Consider the following 20098-nt stretch of genomic DNA (forward strand, 5'->3'; position numbering starts at 1 on the left):
CCGCAATATTAAGACACACTCGCTTCAGCAGTCTTTTAAGGTGATTAATTCATAAACAGACAAAACATGAAGCCCACAAAGCTTCTGCTCATGCAATAACTACGACACACACGCTTATATTAAAAGGTGATTCCTACTGCAGCAGTTCCAGGTATTTAAATGCAAAGGTTTTTAACAGAAATGTTTCCTGGTAATTTTGAAAATACATTTCTAAGTGTGTTTTCTAACAAGAGCTGTACACCAACACTTAGAAGAGAAATGCATCATGCCTTTGGTGGCTTATACTTTGACAAAATGCAACCAATTACACTCCCCACCCCTAAAGGATATTTTCAACTCAGCTTTAGTTATTGAATGGAAGGAGGAGCTCAAATGACTCAGCTTCAAGCAAATATAAAGGAAAAGATTAACCCCTAATCTCAATTAAAAAAAAAAATACTGGAACAAGCTGATTAAGATGGAGGTGTGGCTTATCAATTCAAACTTTTTAATATTCAAACACATCAAGCAGAGCATTAGCACACTATGACTGAGCATTACTTTTCTGTACAAACACAGTCAATTTCAAAAAGCAAAGTTTACACAAGTAGTTGAAGTTAAAGTTAGCCCTGTATCTTCATTCTTGTTCATTAGTGCTGAGCAGCATAAAGATCAATAAAACATTGAAACATTGGCATTTTTAATCTACAGTCACCAGGCAAGAGAAAAGCAAGGAAAGGAAAAGACCTCTCCAAAATTCTGCAGGAAAATCCCCACATTTCTACAGGAAAAAAACCCCAAAGAAGCAAACAAAACCCACTGGTGAGTAACCAGGATAACCTCATGAAGGGGGTTTTCTAGGCGGACTTGTCTCCATTAGACCGAGTTAAGCATTTCTTATCAAAATGCAGCAAAATAAATTACAAGGCAGAATATTTCACACGGGAGCTCACAGACACCAGGTGACTGCCGTACATCCTCCACACGAATTCACAACTGCTCGTCTCCCCAGCTCGGCCATGCCACACCAGCAGCTCAGTGCAGAGCACACCCCCAGCTGTGCTGGGAGGGGGATTTAATTCCAGACCAGCCGGAGTGTTCCTTTACACGCAGCCCGAGCTCCAAACACAGATGTCACCAGAGGGCACCTCTCAGTTCCAGTGACCCAGCTTCGGCCAACTTCTGAGCAGGACTGCAGACAGCCCACAAGCAGGGATGTGCAGAGGCTGTGGAAAGCAGAAACAGTTCTGCTTCTACAAGAGATTGTCTTAAAAAACAAAAAAAAAAAGCCCACCATAGAAATTAAATTAAAAAAAAAAAAAAAAATTTACTTACAGAGCCCAGAAACATAAAATATTTTCCAGAGTCTTTCTATCAGAGACACTGCTAGAAAAAAATCGCAATTATCGACTTCTGTACAATGTTATGCTGTGGCACTTGGTGCCAACTCACTCCAGCAGTTTTGGCACCCGTGTGGATCATATCAACTCCCAAAAGCAGGGTCCCAGGCAGTACAGTTCATGCAGAGGTGCCTGTGGAAGTCCTCTAGCTCTGTTATCAGATACTACAGCTTACAATAACACATGAAAAAAATGTGTGAGTAGTTGTCAAGCTTTGGTCCATGTATTATTTCTAATGCCCTGTTGAGAGTTAATAATGTTTTAAAACAAGCACCTGGTGAGTCGAAGTTCATTAAATAAAATTATGCACAACCAGTAAAACATACAATAGGTCTGTATACCAAGAAGGGTCTCAAACAACTGGTTGGCATGCACAGAATGTTACACCCATTTTGTTTAGAAATAAACACCACCACAGTACAACTAAAATGAAGTCCGCTGCAGAAGCAAGCAGTGATGAGAGAAAAAGAAAATAATCACTGTGCATCCCATATTTTCCAATCTTGAGAAAACCTAAAAAGCTGTAGGTCTATCAAACATTTGATTGCCTGGTTATCTACTGATCCCATTTGAAAAGAAATAGTCTCCACCTCTTCTAGCTATCTGTGACTGCAAAGCTCCTTAATTCAGCAGAGGCACAGAAGGAGGGGTGTGGGAATAAGACCTGTGCAAAGGCACCTTTTGTCAGTAGAGGCATCTCTCAAATAGTGACAGTATAGGAAAGCTGCAAATAGATAAACACATCCACAGAATTTCACCAGGCCTGTAGCTACTATTAAACCCACAGGGCAAGTAACTCCAAACTATTACCTGTCATCACCACTCATCGTGGTTTCAAATATATCTACAGAATTGCTTTTCCAGCATCTGCTGCCAGGAAAGAAATAATGCTAAACATGCCTCAAGTCTAATAAACAGCATCTATTCGTCCATCCTCTAAAGCAGATTCCTGTCTACGGAAAGGCAACATGCTCTGAAATTACCCTGGTTTCCATGAAAGTGGTGCAACGTGGCGCTCATCCCCTGCTTACACCCAATGTTCCTCGTGTCCGCATCCCTGGGCACTGCCCTGTCCCTCGTGTCCCCATGCCTTCCTGCTGCCCTACCCCTCGTGTCCGCATCCCTGTGCGCTGCCCGGCCCCTCGTGTCCGCATCCCTGTGCGCTGCCCGGCCCCTCGTGTCCGCATCCCTGTGCGCTGCCCGGCCCCTCGTGTCCCGGTCGCTGGGCCCACCCCTCGGGCAGGACCGATGGATAGCGGTATCTCGCCGCCACAGCCCCCGCGCCGCCCGCTCCGCCCCGGCCGCCCTCCGGCCCCCGCGGTGCCCCGCGGGCGGACGCGGCTCTGTCCGTCCCCGCGCACCAACACCCCCGTCCCCGGGGGCTCCCCAGACAGCGACGGGGAGGTGCCCACGTTATAACCCACTCCTCAGCCCCGCACGCAGGCACCGGGGGGGCGAGCATCTCACCCCGCATCCCTCCGTCCGGCAGCCAGGCCGGTGCCCTGCGCGCACCCCCGCGCACACACCGGCGAGAAGGGGCCCGGCGCCCCGCTCCCCGCCACCCCCGTGCGAGGAGGACGAGGAGGAGGACGAGGAGCAGAGGGCGGCAGGTGGGCGGTGGAGCCCCGGGGGGCCGGGACCCTCCCCGGATCTGGGAGGGGACGGAGCGCCTCCAATCCCCGGCCGGCAACAGCCCTGCAGGGCCCGGCGTGCGAGCCGGGGTGAAGCCTCCTTTCTTCTCTCCTCCTCCTCCTCCTCCTCCTCGGAGCCGGACAATGAGCCCCGCGGAGGCGGGCGCCGGCTCCCTCCTCCTCGTCCTCCTCCTCGTCCTCCTTCTCCCCGCCGCGACAGCGCAGCTCACCTGCGAGAGGGGGGATGGATGGCGGCGGGGCGGCCGCTCGGAGGCGCTCCCGGAGGGGCTGCGGTGTCTGCGCGGGTCCCTGCGCGCCCCCGGCTCTGCAGGCGCGGGGCGGCCGCGGCCACACTCCGTCACACACTCACCCACACACACACGGCGTGGGGGGGCGCCCGCGCCGCCCGCGCATGCGCGCAGAGACCCCCCCGACCCGCCTCCTCCCGGTGCCGCGCGCGGGCTGCGCACGCGCCGCCTCAGCGCCGTCCCCCCGCCGTCCCCCCGCCCCTCAGCGGCGCTGAGGGCGGGGAGTTTTCTCGCTCGCTCCTTCAGAAGATCAAGGAGGTTGGAAAAGAGCACCGCGATCAGCGAGTCCAGCCTATGACCAACACCAACCGTGTCAACCAGACCGAGGTACTCGGTGCTACGTCCGGTGTTTCCCTAAACACCTGCTGGGACGGTGACTCCGCCGCCTCCCTGAGCAGCTCGTTCCAGTGTCTAATTACAGAATCCTAGAATTGTTAGGGTTGGAAGGGACCTCCGGACATAATCCAGTCCAAACCCCCCTGCCCAGGCAGGGTCGCTGGAGCAGGTGACACAGGAACGCGTCCCGGCGGGTTTGGAATGTCTCCAAAGAGGGAGACTCCACGCCCTCCCTGGGCAGCTGTTCCAGTGCTCTGCCACCCTCACTGCAAAGTTCATTTACATTTACATCTTCACCCTTTCTGTGAAGAAATTCCTCCTGGTGTCCAACCTAAACCTCCCCCGGCGCAGCTTAGGACCATTCCCTCTTGTCCTGTCCCTCGTTCCGTGGGAGCAGAGCCGGCCCCCACCTGGCTGCCCCCTCCTGTCAGGGAGTTGTGGGGAGCCAGAAGGTCTCTCCTGAGCCTCCTTTTCTGCAGGCTGAGCTCTCCGTGAGGCGCCGCTCTCTAAAGAGCAAAAAGACAACGGGGGCAAGGAAAGGAACTGGCCCCAAAATTAAAACTATTACATTGCTAAGGGCTCCGTTCTGAAGGGACGCAGTGCAATGACTCCTAACGATTTCTTTCTCTGCTCCCACAGTCGTTAGGGAATAATCAGCTTATGAGGGGAAAACAAGACCTGCAAGGTGTTTGCACCATTTCTGGAGCGAAAGCCCTCAGAAAACCACAAGGTTTTGCAAGAGTTTCTCCGCAGTCGCCAGAGTTGGCAGCGCTACTGTCGTGGGGATAGGAATCGGCATCTCCACCTCCCCATCCGCAGCCAGGCAGGCTCCGGCCCCAGTGAGTTATTGCAATAATTAATAGCTACCATTTATACGTATTCTGAATGCTTTGAAAGCAAGGCCTAATCTCATTAAATTGTGAATTGACTTATTTTCATCCTGTCGTGGAGTTAAGACAGTCAACTGCTTCCTTCACATCCATGGGAGATGGAGTTGGTAATTTGTTCCTGTACTGGAACTGCTGCCATTGGATCTATGGCCACCTGCTGTGGGGTTTTAATGAAATACAGAGCCACCTGCTATGCAGAGTGCCTGATTTTTAATAGACTTGCAGACTGGTGAGAATATAGGTACCATGATCCAGATTAAACAAGTCCAGCAGGCTGGAAAGAGGGGACCAGCTTTTAAATCCGTGACAGGGAAATAAGGCAGGAAGGATTTGTGAAACTACAGGCCCAAGTTTGACAATAAGCAAAGAAAAGCACTACTTTTAGGTACAGTGCCATTTCCCCAATTTTATTAAAGCTTTGTGCCTAGAAACACTGAGAACACTGTTTCCTCTTGGTGTTTTTTGTTTGGTTGGTTTTGGTTTTGTTTTTTTTACCACCGTAATCTGACACAGTATCAAATTCCTTCTGAACCAGAATAAATGAAAGGAAAATAAAATGCCAAATGCCATCCTGCTACAAGGTTTTCGACAGGTGAGTCAGTGGATGGAAAGATTGTTTCACCAGATTTGTAACACAACAATTTGTAACATAGAAATAAGAAAATATTACAGAATCACAGAATCGTTAAAGTTGGAAAAGAGTTCTAAAATCATCAAGGAATAAGAGAAAGGAAAAAGTAGTAAAAACACCTCAGAAGGGGGAAGCAATGGGATTTTTTTGGTAAGCTATTCTCCTTCACTAAAGCAGGAGACAAACTACTTTATCTTGTAAAACAAGCTTCTAGGCATTAGGGGGGTATATATGGGTTAGGTGACAAATTTTCAAAGACATTTTACAATCCTCTCACTAAATGCTTCCAGAAAAACTGCCTCATGGGTGGTGAGGAAAAAAGCAATGTCATGGGCCAAAAACTAACAGAGAACGTGTGGTCATTCATAACCATGGTGAAAATCCAAAAGAGTAAAGTGGTTTTAATTTTCTTGTAAATACCCTTAAAAGAATCTAGAAAAAAGGTGTTACAGAAGGAGACAACGTTTGTGGGAGACACAACATCACTGCCGATTGTGGGGCAGATTGGGAACATACTTGGAGTGACCCAGCTGTGTAGGAAGAAAATATGGTGATGTTCAGTATTGATAAATAATCATCAATACAGTGCAGTGGGTACTGGAGGAAAGAATTCTGTGTAGGCACCACAGAGGGATCTAAGCCAAAGGAAAGTATAAGAAATGCTCGGGCGTCCTAGGCAGTGCTTCGGTAGAAATCTCTCCTCAGTTTATGAAGATGGTCACGCACGCAATGTCTCAAGAGATAATATGAGAAAACAAGAAAATGTTGTCTGTCTTGCCATCATTTCATATAAAAAAGTTTTACAGAATGAGCAGGGAGGAGAATGTACATCAGACTGTGAAACGGAAATGCCCACTTCCACTCAAGCTTTACACCAGAGCCCCATGTTTAGCTGCTTTTCACCTATGATTCCAGAATCTTTTCCAAGAAACCACCTTCCAATACTCAGTTGCCAACTCTATACACATAGCTGCTGTTCCTTATTATTTTATAGGTACAGATCTTCACCATTATAATAAATATTCCATTAAAATACATTATTAGTTGAATGTTGCAGCTGTGCTGTTAGATAGTCAAATTACAGGAAACAGTGGAAGGAGGAAGTAACTAGATGAAAATAAGTGGCAAAATAGTTGGTCATAATGAAGAAAGGTGCTGTCAAAAGTAACAGGAAACCGCTGTCCCTTGTGACTGGCAGCTTGTGAGGGAATGGGCGCAGAAGGCCAAACCTGAACCAACACAGTCATGGGAATTGCTCTGAATGAACACAGCTGAAAATCATACAGCCCACAGGACACCACTCTTGCCATCGCCAACTTTCACCAAAAGAGCAAATTTAGGAATGGTATTTGTCTGGCCAGCTTGCAGTATTCTTCTGAATAATTATTTACTGTGGATCTCAGAGGTTCTTTTTTTGGACATACGTATCCCAGATTTTATTAGCAATGATTATTTTTCTAATTCACTGCCCAACAAGCTGCATCTCTCTGCTTCACAGTACCCAACCCTCCCAAATTACAGAGGATATAACATTTCCTCTTGAAAGCAACATCTTGCATCTTTAATGTAATCTACCAATTGAGAGGAGGAAATTTATCTGTCTATTTTTAATTTCACACATGAAAATCATTTTTCCATTAGGCAACACCAAATGCGTGTGCTTCCACACACAAACTGCAATATGCTTGCAGGAGCAACTGTAATGAAATGTTGACATTGCAAACCAGAGCACTAGTTGTTGTAAATTCTAAGTCTACAAAAATGCCAACAGAGTCCAGTTTATTATACTTTTTCATTAACAGAAGGTAACATAAGCAATTTAGAATAAAACATTCCTAGTGTAAGTTACTTTAATGTAATTGACTTGACTTGCGTAGATTATAACCCAAATTATTTTACACATTTTAAGAGAAAGAGAAATAATACATTATTATGACTGGACATACCATGCTCTGGGATTAAAACTATACATGAATATAAAATCAAATTAATTTTGCTGTCTTTCAGCCAAGCTTTCTGAGTACTGCAGAAAAGTACTCAAGAAGTACCTTTTTAATCTTGTAACGAATGATTTGAAAGAGTATGTCTTACATTTTGGCATCTAGTTAGTACTTCATTAATTACTAATTGCTTGGCACTAAGTAAAGTTCTTCTGTCGTTGCCTGAATCTAAAACCAGTTATTATCATAAAAAGTCATCAGTTAAAATCAGTTTGCTGTAAGACGTCCCAGCTGGATGTCTGCTACAGTATATAGTTCCCTAAGGAATGAGAATATAGTAGAAAATATTTTATTTCTATAACCTGTGCTATTTTCTATTCTTACTCTTTGACTAAGTTATTCTGTGAGTCTGACTGCACTTAGTTCACACAAGTACATCAGGGTGAGAAACACTGAAGAAATATAAAATATTGCTAAATTTACTTGTCAACTTATGAGAAGAAAATGGTATAATTTTTTGTTGAAACTGTGTAATCATTTCTCACAATTGCAGCACAGTTGTGGCGTCTGCCACCTGAATTCTGTTATTTCCTGATTCTGGAGTGCTTACCTACACAGGTCTGGCTTTATAAATGCAGTGCCATTAATATTAATTGTGCAATTAATATCCAGGTTCTAGTAAGGTGCACAATCTGTGGCATTTACACCTACATACTCCTACTTTTTGACCTGTGATCCTCTGTGATGTCCTTGCCTTCGTTACAGGAAAAAAACAGGAGTCAGAATCGGATTAATATAACATTTCTGTAACTATCACCATCTTCTTTCCTTTTGGAGGAAGGTTTATGCTTAATACATAATACACATACATTAGCTTCTAGCCCTTAACAAGGAGGATGAGCTTCCTGCTTCAATCATGACAAAATGAAATTTTCAGTCCATTCAGTTAAACTTGAAACCAAGCATTAAAAATATTTTAATTGATAAAAATGTCTGTACCAGACAAATCTGGTTCAAATAGACACTAGACATCCTATGTGTTTAGAGTTCAGAGCAGGAGGAGAAAAATGTTACTAAGAATGCCATGCTGAAGAGTAGATGGTTGTTTCACAGCTCCTCTCACTCATTGTGCTCAACTGACGTGCTAATGTTTGCTCCCAAAGGTGTTGTGATTAACGCTAGAACACCTCCTTAGGCTCACACCTCTGCTTGGTTCTCATTTCCGGCAGTGATGAAGGCATGAGTCGCAATTAGAACAACACAAGAGCAGTCTGAACCAGCTTGGGGTTGCTCTTAAGATCTTAAAAATCACAGCTTTTAAGAAGAGTGTATCCAAGCAGCAGCTTCTGAATTCGCCCAAGCATACATGTAACTAGGTATCTGTTTACATGTAAAGTGAGTATATACACCCAGACCCGGTTTAAGAGGACTGCCTCTTTACATCTGCAAAACATTGCAGCGAGGAAGCTGCACGCAGGTGACACGTTATTTCCTCACTGCCTCTCACACAACCTATGGATTTTTGCACCGAAAGAGAATGCTGTTCTTTACTGTGCTGCCTCCCACGCTCCAGATGTGGGGAACTCAGAAACGTGCTTTATGTTTGAGCCGTTTGCGACAGGGACACTGCTGGCAGCACTGGGGAGGGAGCCAGAGGCAAAGCACAGATTGGCAGCACAGCAGAGGCTGAATGCAGATGTCCTTCTTTTTCTGCTTCCCTGGCACATCACCAGAGACAGCACATCACTAGAGACGTTACTGGTGAACTGCTTAAGAGGAAGCAAGCACCATTTTTTATGTCGTATAAATACCTATCTACACATTTTCCATCAAGGATTGAGATGCTAGGATGCCTACATGATTTCTGCACAGTATGGAAGTAGCACAAACATGATGGTTTACAACAGGTTTTAATGACCATCCGAAGGGGAAAGATACCAAATATGGTCAACAGCAACTGTTAATTGAAACTAGTAATATTTCATCTATGTAAACAAAGTAGTGATCACGTCTGCCACAAGGTTTCAAGAGATTTATCTTCCAGGCTCCCTAATATGGGTTACATCTGTCCCCTGCTTAAATCCCATGTTCTTGCCATCTGCTCCAGTGCACTTTTTTCCAACTTCAAGCAGCGATTAAACAACTATCTGGAAAAGGAAAAAAGCATTTTTCAATTTTTGAGCAAAATGTTTAATAACTGATTTTTGAAAAAAAAATGGAAAACCAAACTCACAAACCCTTTGGCTCTCAATTGTTTCTGTGGTTGGAAAGGTTACTAGTGAGATGCTCAGCTGAAGTTTCCAGGGATCTTTACATCTGACTGTACAACAGGAAACACTGCACCCATAGATTCAAATAGTTTTGTTATGGAGTGTAATAAATTGGAAGCAGATTAAACTACCGTTCAGTTAATCAGTCCAATTGTCATTGAGAGGTAATGTTGTATGGGGAAATCAGGAAGCATTTTGCTTTAACAAGAAGGAAACTTCCTAGAATTCTTTATTTGAGCTGTGGGAAGCCCTGATAGTTGTACTCCTTTGAGATGTGCTTTGTACTTACCTCTTCTTGTCCAAGCATGGAGGAGCAGGAAGGACAGAGCCACAGCTTGCTCTCTTTTCTGCCTGAGGAGAACCAAAGAACAGCAATTTCACAGAGCCTGTGCTCCTGCCGCCTGGGCAAGACTGCAGCCTGCTGGTCCTCATGTGGGCCACATTAATTAAGGGAGCACTTTACTCTGCATCCATCACCCTCTGTAGCCATAGAATGGTCAGTCACAATCCATCTCTTAGTGTTTATTTAGAGCCTTGAAATCCTTGAAAGGTATTAAGAGACGCACTGAACATCTTGTTACAGGAGAGGCTTGATGCAATGACAATACTGTCATACTAAAAAATTGCCTCATCCCTTCTCTAGGAGTTTTGCCAAACTTTATTTTCTTGGACTGTTGCTTTCTCCTATATGGATGAAATTACAGGTATTACCTAATCATTGCCCTGAGCTTCATAGCAAGTAGCTGGACTCGGTACCTCTGCTTTTCAGTCTTTGCTCCTTTGGCTGGGTTACTATGCTGCTTCTATCCCCTACCATTCTAATGGTTACTGCTTGCAAAGATGGGACACCAGAATTTTTTGTACTGTTTGTAAAACACTGTGAAGCATTTTCAGAAATAATGCGTAACAAGGAAATTTATGATGGCTTTTTTATCCACAGGTAATAATCCTGTCGGAAAATCTAGGAGTGTAATGTCTGCTGGTATAAATAGGTGCAGCTCCATTAAAGGGCTTGCCATGCACTACTGGAGAACTTTGCTATGAAGGATGTGGAGAGTCAGGCAGTTCAGCTTTAGATTTAATAAATACTATTGCTTAAAGTACTCAGATAGACAAACTACATTGTTTTACAGCCAGCATTTTCAGAACAACTGATGCAATTGCCTTGGGAACACCTTTGGGATAAAGCAGAGCAGCAAGCCATCATCTGCTGTAGTCCGTGCATCTTGTCTGTAAGTCTGAGCTGCTGGTAATCCCTTTGGTACCATGCTGCTGCATGCCAAGGGCTTTGCTGGGAGCTGGAGTTAGGTGGATATTGGTTTTTTAGGTGGATATCTCCTACCTCCATAGCTGCCTCAGTGAAAGTTAGCCAAGTTATAGTATACTCACTCATTTTCAAGTGAACAGAAAAAGGTAATGCCTCAGCTCCTCCAAGTACTGCGTTTTTTCCTGTGTATCTCGGGTGCTGTCAGGATGATTTGGTTCAGTTACACAGTCAGGACATCGAGAAAATGCTGAACGTTAGGACTTAGCAAACACTGTTCTAGACAACTTACATTAAAAGGAAAAGACAACATTTAGGAAAACACCTGCATAAGGTTTCAGTATTCTCTACCCAAACTGAGAAATCCCTGTATAAAATTTTCTAGATTTGGTTTCTAGATCCAAATTCTGTCTTAAGGTATGAAAGAGTCTTCTTACCAATACAAATACCATGGGGAAAGTAGAGACTTTCCAAAATTTCATTTTAAATAGGAAGGATAATCGTGACATTTTCACATCCTTGTCATACCCATGCTGAAAAGTCACTTTAACATTCATCAGAATAGCTTCTGAGAGATGAAAAAACCACACCAATAAATATATTTTGAAAGTAAATAAGAAGTCAGTGTGTACAGAAGCAAGGCCTGTTTCTTGAGAAAAATCATCTGACCTGGAGCACTTGGACTAAATGGTCCAGTGTTTATAAATGTGACTCAGCTGGAGATGGTTTCTGAACTTCTGAAATTTTGAAGAGACTTTTCCTGTATACTCTGGAAAGGCTTCAAAGTACACTCAGCAAGCAAATTTCAAAAATACAGTGGGTGTACTTAGCTGGTGTTCACCTGAAGTTTTAGTGCAGTCTGAGTCCGGGGCCAGATCTGACATCTATGAGCTAATTTTCATTTGCATATCATCCTTTCCCACTGAGATCCTTGGGAAGATTAAAAGACTTATTTAAATATGGAAATCTGAGTCTTACAAACCTAAACAAGACACATGCTGACTCAGTGAGAGGATGAAATCTCTGTTTCCAGAGTTTTCTTTTACTTTTCAGTAGAGGACCCATACATCATGGGGACAAGGAACCTAATCCATGATACTGATTTGGAAAGAGAGTTTGTGACAGTTTGTGGTTAATACTTCCTACAAATACATTAGAAGTAAACATTCAGCACTACTAAAATCTAAGTTTGTCACTTCAAAATGTTCTCTCCAGCTACTTCTGTCTGTCACGTAATGTAACATCAGAAAAAACACATAGCTAAGACTCAAAGGAGCATTATTACACCCCAAAAACCTAGACATTCATTATAAATTATCCTTTGAGAGCTGCAAGAGAAAATACTTTCCCACCAATTGTTCTGACATAATGTAGGATTGGATTTGATTCTATACCACAGTTTATGACATCACTTTTGCCGACACGCAATCCGAACGCTTTTCAGCACACTATGAACAGCAACTAAAATTGGACCAATTTGTTATCTTGTTCTCTCCCTGGAGGAGAGGTGTAAATGAGCTACACTGGTTTGCGACGCTTCGTGTTGTAGGTGTGTCTCAACATGGTCGTAGTTTTCAGTAGAGAAGATAAGATTGAAGAGGCACATACTGAACTGGAGTCAGAAACTAGAGTTTTCCAGTGGTCTTTCACAAGGACCATTCTTCTGGCCTTCTGCATACTGTTCAAACAAACTGAGTTTGGGAACTCTGTCTCAAGCAACTGCAGCTCAGGTGGGGTTTATGGAGATAAGAGAAATATCATATAATGTAGATTTGGTGCTGGGAGCAGATTTTAGAAGATGAAGTTAAAATCAAGCGGTTTGCTTAATTATGGGCATACAACAATAAAAATTGAATAGGATACAAGTACTATATAACTAAACAGAGCATATGGAAAACATGAAAAATATGGTAATATTTTTAGCAATAGATCCTTAGCTTAAACACTATTTTGCATTTTGCCTTCTGGCTTAAAATACATATCAAAAACTAAAAAGAGGATTAGGAAGAAGAATCTGAAAGAACTACAAGATAAGACTGTAAAACAAGAGAAACTAGAAAGAGTGTGTTTAAGTGCTTTGTTCTATTGATGTTACTGAGAATGAGAGACAAATTTCTCATGTCCATTATCATCATCATCATCATCATCATCCAGTGACACCAGGAGGCCAGTGCACCTGTAGGTACACACATCTGCAGGTAGTGACAGTTTCTACGCTCTTCAGATGCATATTAATGCAACGTACTTTGGCTGTGGGGCTCTGTGCCAGAGAACACAGTTCAGCAAAGGAAACAAAGAGCTTAGAAGATTTTTTTAATGGTTAGACACGTAGATGTATAATAACAATGTGCTGGCAGGGAGAGCAACTGCAAGCCTTACTGTTGGTGGTGCTTCACAGCATAAACTGATCACTTACTAGAGGAATTTCTCTCCTTTATCTATTTTACATAAAGTTCAGGTTCATTATGCCTTGGTTCTAGTATTTGGGGGGTTTTATGACCAGCTATTTGTAATAGATTATTAAAAAGTCAGACTGCATCAATTTTGTTTGGAGGCAGAGGGAATAAGCATGTGCATATGTGAAATTTATGTCACTGCGTATTTGGAAAAAGAGCATTAGGATAGGATTTAGGAAAAAGGCCTGTTTCTCCCTTTTATCCTCTAATCCCATTTGAGTTAAGTGCTTATGTTTGGATTCCTACAGGTAGGAAACATCTTTCAAGACTTTTCCCTTTCAATTTAATAAATTTCTTCTGCTGGTTTCTTTCTATTAAGTAACTGGAGACAGGTATTTAAACCAATTGCTGCATAATGAGCCATGAGGAAAGGCAGCGGGTTGGATGGATGCTCACAGAAGTACATTGAGAAGATATTACCCAGTTCCCAGCTCTTATCTTTTGTAAGCAGAACAGAATGAGGGCAATTTGACTTACTAGCTGGTCTACTGACCCGCGAGAATAAAGGGAATAAAAATGCCACTGTGCGATAAAACAGGCAACACTTGCAAAGCAATAACAGAATATGCACAATAGCTCAGAAAACATCCTTAGGAAAATAATTAAGTAACCTTATGCTTCTCTTTTTATTCGGAAAAATAGAAAGGGAGAGAACCACTAGCAGCTGTGTGGAACAGAGCTAGCTTTTCAGGAAAATACACAGGGCCAGACCTTCCCTCCTACTTCTTCACATGTTTTCTGCTCTTCAGGCCCATGGAAACATGCCAGGAAAAATTAATTGGCAGAGGACCATATTATCTCTTCTGCACAGTTCCCATGTAGTGTCTCAGAGAAAGACCATGCAGCTAGGGAGCTGGCTGGAAAAGCTGCCTGCCTGGGGAAAGCTGTCCTTGACTCCCACAGATCCCAGAGGATATGTCAGATTTCAGTGGGACCTCTCTCTCTTGTTGATCTGAGACAGTCTGAAGAATTCTCTCACTGAGATTTCCTTCTATAGATGCAAAGCTGGGGCTCATTCGAGCATTGGGATTTTTTCCGTGTGGAATGGGGAAAGTTTTGGCCAGGAGGATGAATGCTGATTTACGGGCAGTTCTCTTAAACCAAGCAGTACTGATGGGTCACTGACTGAATGCAAGGTCAGTAAGTCTGCAGCTGCCTCAGAAATGTAGAAGAGGATTTGATCCTGGGTAAATGAAACAAGGAGAGTATAAAGTCCTGCCTTGCTCCCACACAACTCACCCCCTCCCCCACCCTTCACATTTGGAGTTTCCTGGCTCTCGGTACCCAGGAAGGAGGATTGATGTTGTTAAAAGTAGCTGATTCCCTGCTTTAATATATTATGAACATAAAGCCATGATCCAGCCTACTGATTTACACAAGAACTATCAACCAGCCAACCTTCCTTTCAGTTTCCTATTAAGTACTACACATACTTCTCCTTCATGTCCAGTGGAAAATCCCATGAAGTAGAAAAAAACCATTCTGGAGTTCACACTGATAAATTACTTAAGATGCCTGTCCAGTTGGGGTCTGTGAGGCATATGGAAGGGTCACAGCCTCCATGTCCTCAGCCCCTCAGGGGATTTCTGCATCCCTTCCATTAAGTGTCACTGGAGCCCTGTCCCCTCCTCCATCATTTCCTGCTCCCTTTGCTCTGCACTGCTGCTGCAGCGGGGCTCAGTAAGAAACTGTTCTGTGTGAGCTCCCTCCCACATGGCCATGCACTAATCCCCCCTCCCACACACACTCATGCAAAGAGGGAAGAAGCTCTGGATGGGGAAGAGATGCTTCCCGGAGCAGCAGTGTCTGCTATCCACATTATGTCAGGCAATTAAAAGGTGCAAAAGAATCCTGCTGAACAGTACTGCTGTTTACTCCACCATTCTTTGCAACATCTGCAGAGCTTCCAAGTATCCTGAATTTGCAATTTTTTTTTTGTAGGGGGAGTCTTAGAACTGGGAGACAGCTTGCAATCATCTTTCCCCTCCACTTACAATGCCAAGGTACTTTACACAGCTTTTTTAATTATTAATTTTTCTCCCTTGTCTTTTCTGATTGATCAGAAGAGAAATCAACCCTGGAACTTACTGAAGAGTGAGAGAAAATAGGAAAAAAAAAACATTGACATTTGTGAGAGTTTTTGAAAAAGCTCTGCTCCTGCCTATTTACATTGAAGCTTTTTTTATGTATGCAGAGAAAGGCTGTCAGGAAACATAGCAATTGTCAGGTCGGGCTGTCAGCCCAGTGCCCAGCAACTCCCTGTCCCTGCGCAGGGATATCCTGGCATTACAGTGACTGTCACATCTCATTGCCTCATGCTCGCCCTGACGCCGGCTCCTGGCTGAGAGCGTGTTCACTTGGGAAACACCGAGCGCCATTCGCTGTCACCCGCCCCAGGGAGCCCACCTAATGACAGCGACGGGAACAGCAATAGAATGGTTTCTCCAGGTGGCAGATGTACTGTGCTACAGAACTCACAAGGTATTCACACCGAGTTTTATGTTCAGCAGAAACTCAGCATCAGTGTAGGGCAAACATCCTTGAAATGTCAACAGGCATTTCAAAATTTATTTCTCAAAACCACATAGTGATTCCTGTGAAAGAAAGCCACAGTCTTCAAACTAGGAAAAAACAACCTCCAAGCACATAAATAAACTCCTTTTGCTTCACTCACATCAGCAGCATGGTAGGGTGATTTGGTGATTAAATGAGGTGAGGAACATTTTGACTTGAGAGGTCCTGGGTAGGAAATCTGAGGTTGGAGCCTCACCAGTGACAGCAAGTCACCCAAGGGATTTGGGGCCTCAACTGGCTGTCAGGTGCCATTGATTCTCATCTTGTGGGTCACGGCCTCCCCCTCCCAGGGCATTCTGTTCTCCAGAGCCTCTGTCGTAATACAGTGCAATAGGAGGAACAAAACTGAGGATCAGAACCCTGTATTACTAAAACCCTTTACGAACACATAAGAAACCTTGAGTTGAACTCAGTAAATAGCAGCCAGATCTCAGAGGTCACGAGAACACCAATTTTGCAGGTGAAGCTCTTTGAAAAGCCACTGTGCTGTTTTCAACACAGCTGTGTTTGGGCCTTTTATTCCCAGATCTGAAGCATCTCAGTGCGATTGGTAACTGTGACAAGCAGCTAATGCTTTTTTACTTAGGTCAAGAGTTTGGAAATACAGGCTTTAATACAATACCGAAGAGAGCCATGACTTCAGTAAAAAGCATTCTAAGCAAAACAGAGGCATGTGACTGCCTCTTTCACTGAACATAAAATAAAGAAAGATACTCTAAGCTTGTGGATTTTATACATACATACCACTCAGTGCGTGTACACTTTTAATTGGCTACACATTTCTATACAACCCTATGGGAAAGAAAAATACAGCACCTTTCAAACATGCCTTGGGAACAATATCAGGAGTGATCAGGACATGAAGCGTCTCTAACCAAGCAACAAAATCTGCACATGAAAGCAGAAGACTGTCTGAAATAAGTTCCTCCAAGTGGGACAGGGAAAATGACATAATTTTTAGGAAGTTAAAATCTATGGAATCTTAATTCAAAGGAATCTTCCTTCCCATTAACTCTTTTGGAAATTACCCAAATTACTCAAATAATCTTCTCAATAAGTTGTCTTTAATACAATTATTCTGATGAATACCCTTGGCACTATAAGATTTCCCATGAGAAGATTGCTAGTGATAATTGTAACTTTTGTATTATTCAATACAGTAAAATAAGGCAGTCAGTGAAGGTGGTTTAACTGAATCCATTTCATTTAAGTTTGGAGCAAGACACTTGGCTCGTTATACATTGTATGTACCTTCCCATAAGTAGCAGTTGATGATCTGTATTGTGGCACTTCTGGAAGACACGTGGACACACACAGCCCTATTTGCTGGTCACTCTCTAAGCCACCACCAACAGGGTATTTTTTATCATTTTCATTTTTAACTAGGGATTTCATGGCACAAATAAGGGCGGCAGACACACTGGAAACACTCAAATGGAAGAACTGTCCATGACAATGTATAATGTTTGCCAGAAATAAATGGAAATAGTACTTGGACTCCAAACAACAAAACTGTCTTGCAGATCATGCATCACTGTGCTAACCCAATTCATTTTCCAATTCCATAAGTGTTGATAGTTTTTGAGCTTGTTAAAGAGACCACCAGATTTAGACTGTCTCCAGTCTGACACAACTGCATGTCACTGGGCAACCCATCAAGCTGTCCCTTCAGTGTCACTCTCCTCTCTGCTCAGAGGAGCAGGCTGGGCATCGAGGAAGAATTTTCCACCTCAGAACCCTCTGGCATTGTAGAGCTTTGCTGCTGAGCAAAATCTGAGTACACCAAGTCCAGTGGCAGCTCAGCGTGCTTGTCTAGACACCCATGACCCAGCCCTGCCATGTCGTCCCATCTGTCCCCACAAAACAGACGGGCCTCTCTCAATGATTACTTGGTTCCTCGTGTCCCATACAGCAGATGGGATCCAAGGAGCAAATGAAAGTTGTTTTAGCTGCAGTGCCCCCAGGGCACCTACAGAACACAGCAGTGCTCCAGCCATGCCCTTTTCCCTCCCTGCCCTTTCCTGTCTTGGAGAAAGGAGGGTAATTCCCAGCTGTCTACACAGCTGTACCCTTTCCAGAGCTCTCCCAACACCTGGGAAATCCTTCTGCAGCCAAACAGCTTTACAACTGCTTGGCTTTACCCTGTGTTACTCGAGGGTCTCGGGGCAGGATCTCCACTGCCAAGCTCTACTTCCCACACGGGACCTTTGTATGTGGGTGCAGTGGAAGAGAAAACACTGACACCAGCTGCGAAGGAATCCCGGCTGGGATGTCTGCCACGGTCTGGGCAGCAGCGTGACTCTGCTCAGGGCTGGCAGAGGAACAACAGCCCAGGCCTGCACTAAAATGCTGTGCTGGTGTGCAAGAGCTCTGACACAGCTTTACTCCCAAGGTGTAACCACCGAGCTTTGGAGGTGCAGCTGGGCTGCCCGGCAGGTCCTGGGCTGAGCGTGCACCCGGCTACGGGGTGGATGAGGCCATTACACTGCCAAAGCCGTGCAAAAACACCTGGCCATCCTGGCTTCTTACTCTAGTGTTAGCAAAAAGAAAGGAGATAGTACATGCCTTTGATAGCTTTTGCAGCTTTGGTTTCGTGAAGTTATAAAATTTTCCAACATTTTCACGAAATGGTCAGGAAAGAGGAATATGAATATTCTCAAGCCATACAACAGTAGACCCACACTCCTTGCAGCTTTGCCACAGCAGCTCACGACCAATGTCTTTTGCCCTTGCCTACTCCGATTGCTAACACAGCCAACAGTTCAAATTTGGAAGGAATTTGCTGCTGGTTTTCTCTTCCAGACTCTGAGCCCTTGTGGGTTACTATACTTCATCTGGTTCAGGCTTCACAGACAACTGACTCCTAAGGATTTCCAAGGATCCACTCAGTTCTTGAAGAATCCACAAAACTGGGACTACACCATGTTTAACTTGGAGGGAAGGGCAGAGTAGATTTTATATTCTGTGGGTCACTCCTGTGAGTTTTCCAGTTTGGTTTAATCCAGATTTCCGTGCTTATTACAGAGAAAAGTGCCATCATGAATAATAGCAAGAAGTTCCTTTATCTCATTTCTCCTGTATTTTTAAATCCAAATAAAAGCTTCACAAAGTTCTGATTCACATAGCTGGAATCTATAAAACCAGAAAAACACCAAAGCTCCTCTAAACTTGATCCAAATGTGGTGTTCCCTGGAGTTTTGTCCATGACAGCTTGGCCCAAAATCATGAGGGGTGGTGGGCCTTGTGGCTTCTGACAGCAGCAGTATGTCTTAGAAGCACAAAGGATTTCTTAATTGCATCCTCTTTTTAAAAAATAAAATATAAATGTTTTAAACAAAAGGTAGATGAAACAAAGCAGCAGAAAGAAACACAGAATCACAACATAGTAAGATTAGGCCTTCAGGTGGCCTGAAAGCTGCATGGTAATACAAGGGCTTTGACCCAGCTGTATGGTATTTCTACCTCTGCTATGCAGCTGCAATTCCAAATAGCCTTAGAGGATGTGCTGATGCTCAAGGGAAAAACGGGATTTTTGAGTCTCAAGAAAGGATATTTGCTTGGCTAGTTCTGTATTTGCCATGAACTCTAATCTGGACCTGTTGCTTACAGGAGATAAAAATAATTACAGATAAAAGCTGCATAACCCAAAAAAGTCTCTGTTTCTACAGAGGAATTACCAGTTCACTAATGTGAAGTCAACAACTTGTCTTAATTATTTGCTGGAGTTTTTAAATTTTAAAACACGTGAACAGAGCATGTTTGTCTAACCTGAGGTACTGCCAGCAGTCACCACCTCAATGTCTAAACTGCCAGCTGCATGCCCTTTATGTGACAGAGAGAAGTCTGGCCCCTCAAAAATATCACAGGACAGAGAATTTGATAAAATGGTTCTCTGAAAATAATGAGACTTTAAAATGGATAATTTTCTCATCCACTTTTCCCATTTATAGAAGGTATTGTGCAAATTTCAACACATACATTCATGTTCCTTACACATTCCTATCTTATAACTATTCCCTTTTTCACCTTTCTTAATAAACAGGGTAAAGTTGCCAGGAGTGTTCAAAGCACCACATACAATGTCACATTTCCTGTTGGCTCCAATCCTGCCATCAGGAGGAATCTCCATCAGGAGAAACTGCTGCTGCGGTGGCAAGCTGGACAATCGAAAATATCTAATGAGAACCAAGAGACAGACAGTGTACCTGGCTAAAAACACATACCAGTGCATGAAGGCAGAATGTAAGGGTAGCTGAACAGAGGGAAAAGGTTTTCTTTGCAATGGAAATCACAAAAACTTGGCACACGTGGAAAAGGAGCAGTACAAGGGGTTCGGTGTCACGCCTGCCAACAGGCAGCAATGGGCAGTAATGCACTGCAGTCACTACAAATTGGAAAGGAATTTAAGACCAAAACAAA

At 43.7% G+C, this 20098-nt stretch overlaps 1 protein-coding gene across 3 annotated transcripts in view; it reads right to left on the reverse strand.

The window, feature by feature from the left end:
* Positions 1–3422, reverse strand: part of RALGPS2 (Ral GEF with PH domain and SH3 binding motif 2) — a 115407-nt gene extending 111985 nt beyond the window's left edge. Inside the window, exons 1-2 of one of the 3 annotated variants that reach the window (XM_069022345.1) lie at positions 3241–3420; positions 933–1205 (exon numbers count right to left, since the gene is read on the reverse strand). In XM_069022345.1, the coding sequence (XP_068878446.1) occupies positions 933–956 (24 nt within the window). In that variant the 5' untranslated portion in view covers positions 957–1205; positions 3241–3420. Of the gene's footprint in view, positions 1–932; positions 1206–2846; positions 3034–3240 lie in introns of those variants that run through there. The other 2 variants (XM_069022347.1, XM_069022349.1) reach the window with 2 other exon arrangements.
* Between the last annotated feature and the right edge of the window lie 16676 nt (positions 3423–20098).

This window comes from Aphelocoma coerulescens, chromosome 8, assembly GCF_041296385.1.
Source record: "Aphelocoma coerulescens isolate FSJ_1873_10779 chromosome 8, UR_Acoe_1.0, whole genome shotgun sequence".
In the NCBI taxonomy this organism is placed as follows: domain Eukaryota; kingdom Metazoa; phylum Chordata; class Aves; order Passeriformes; family Corvidae; genus Aphelocoma; species Aphelocoma coerulescens.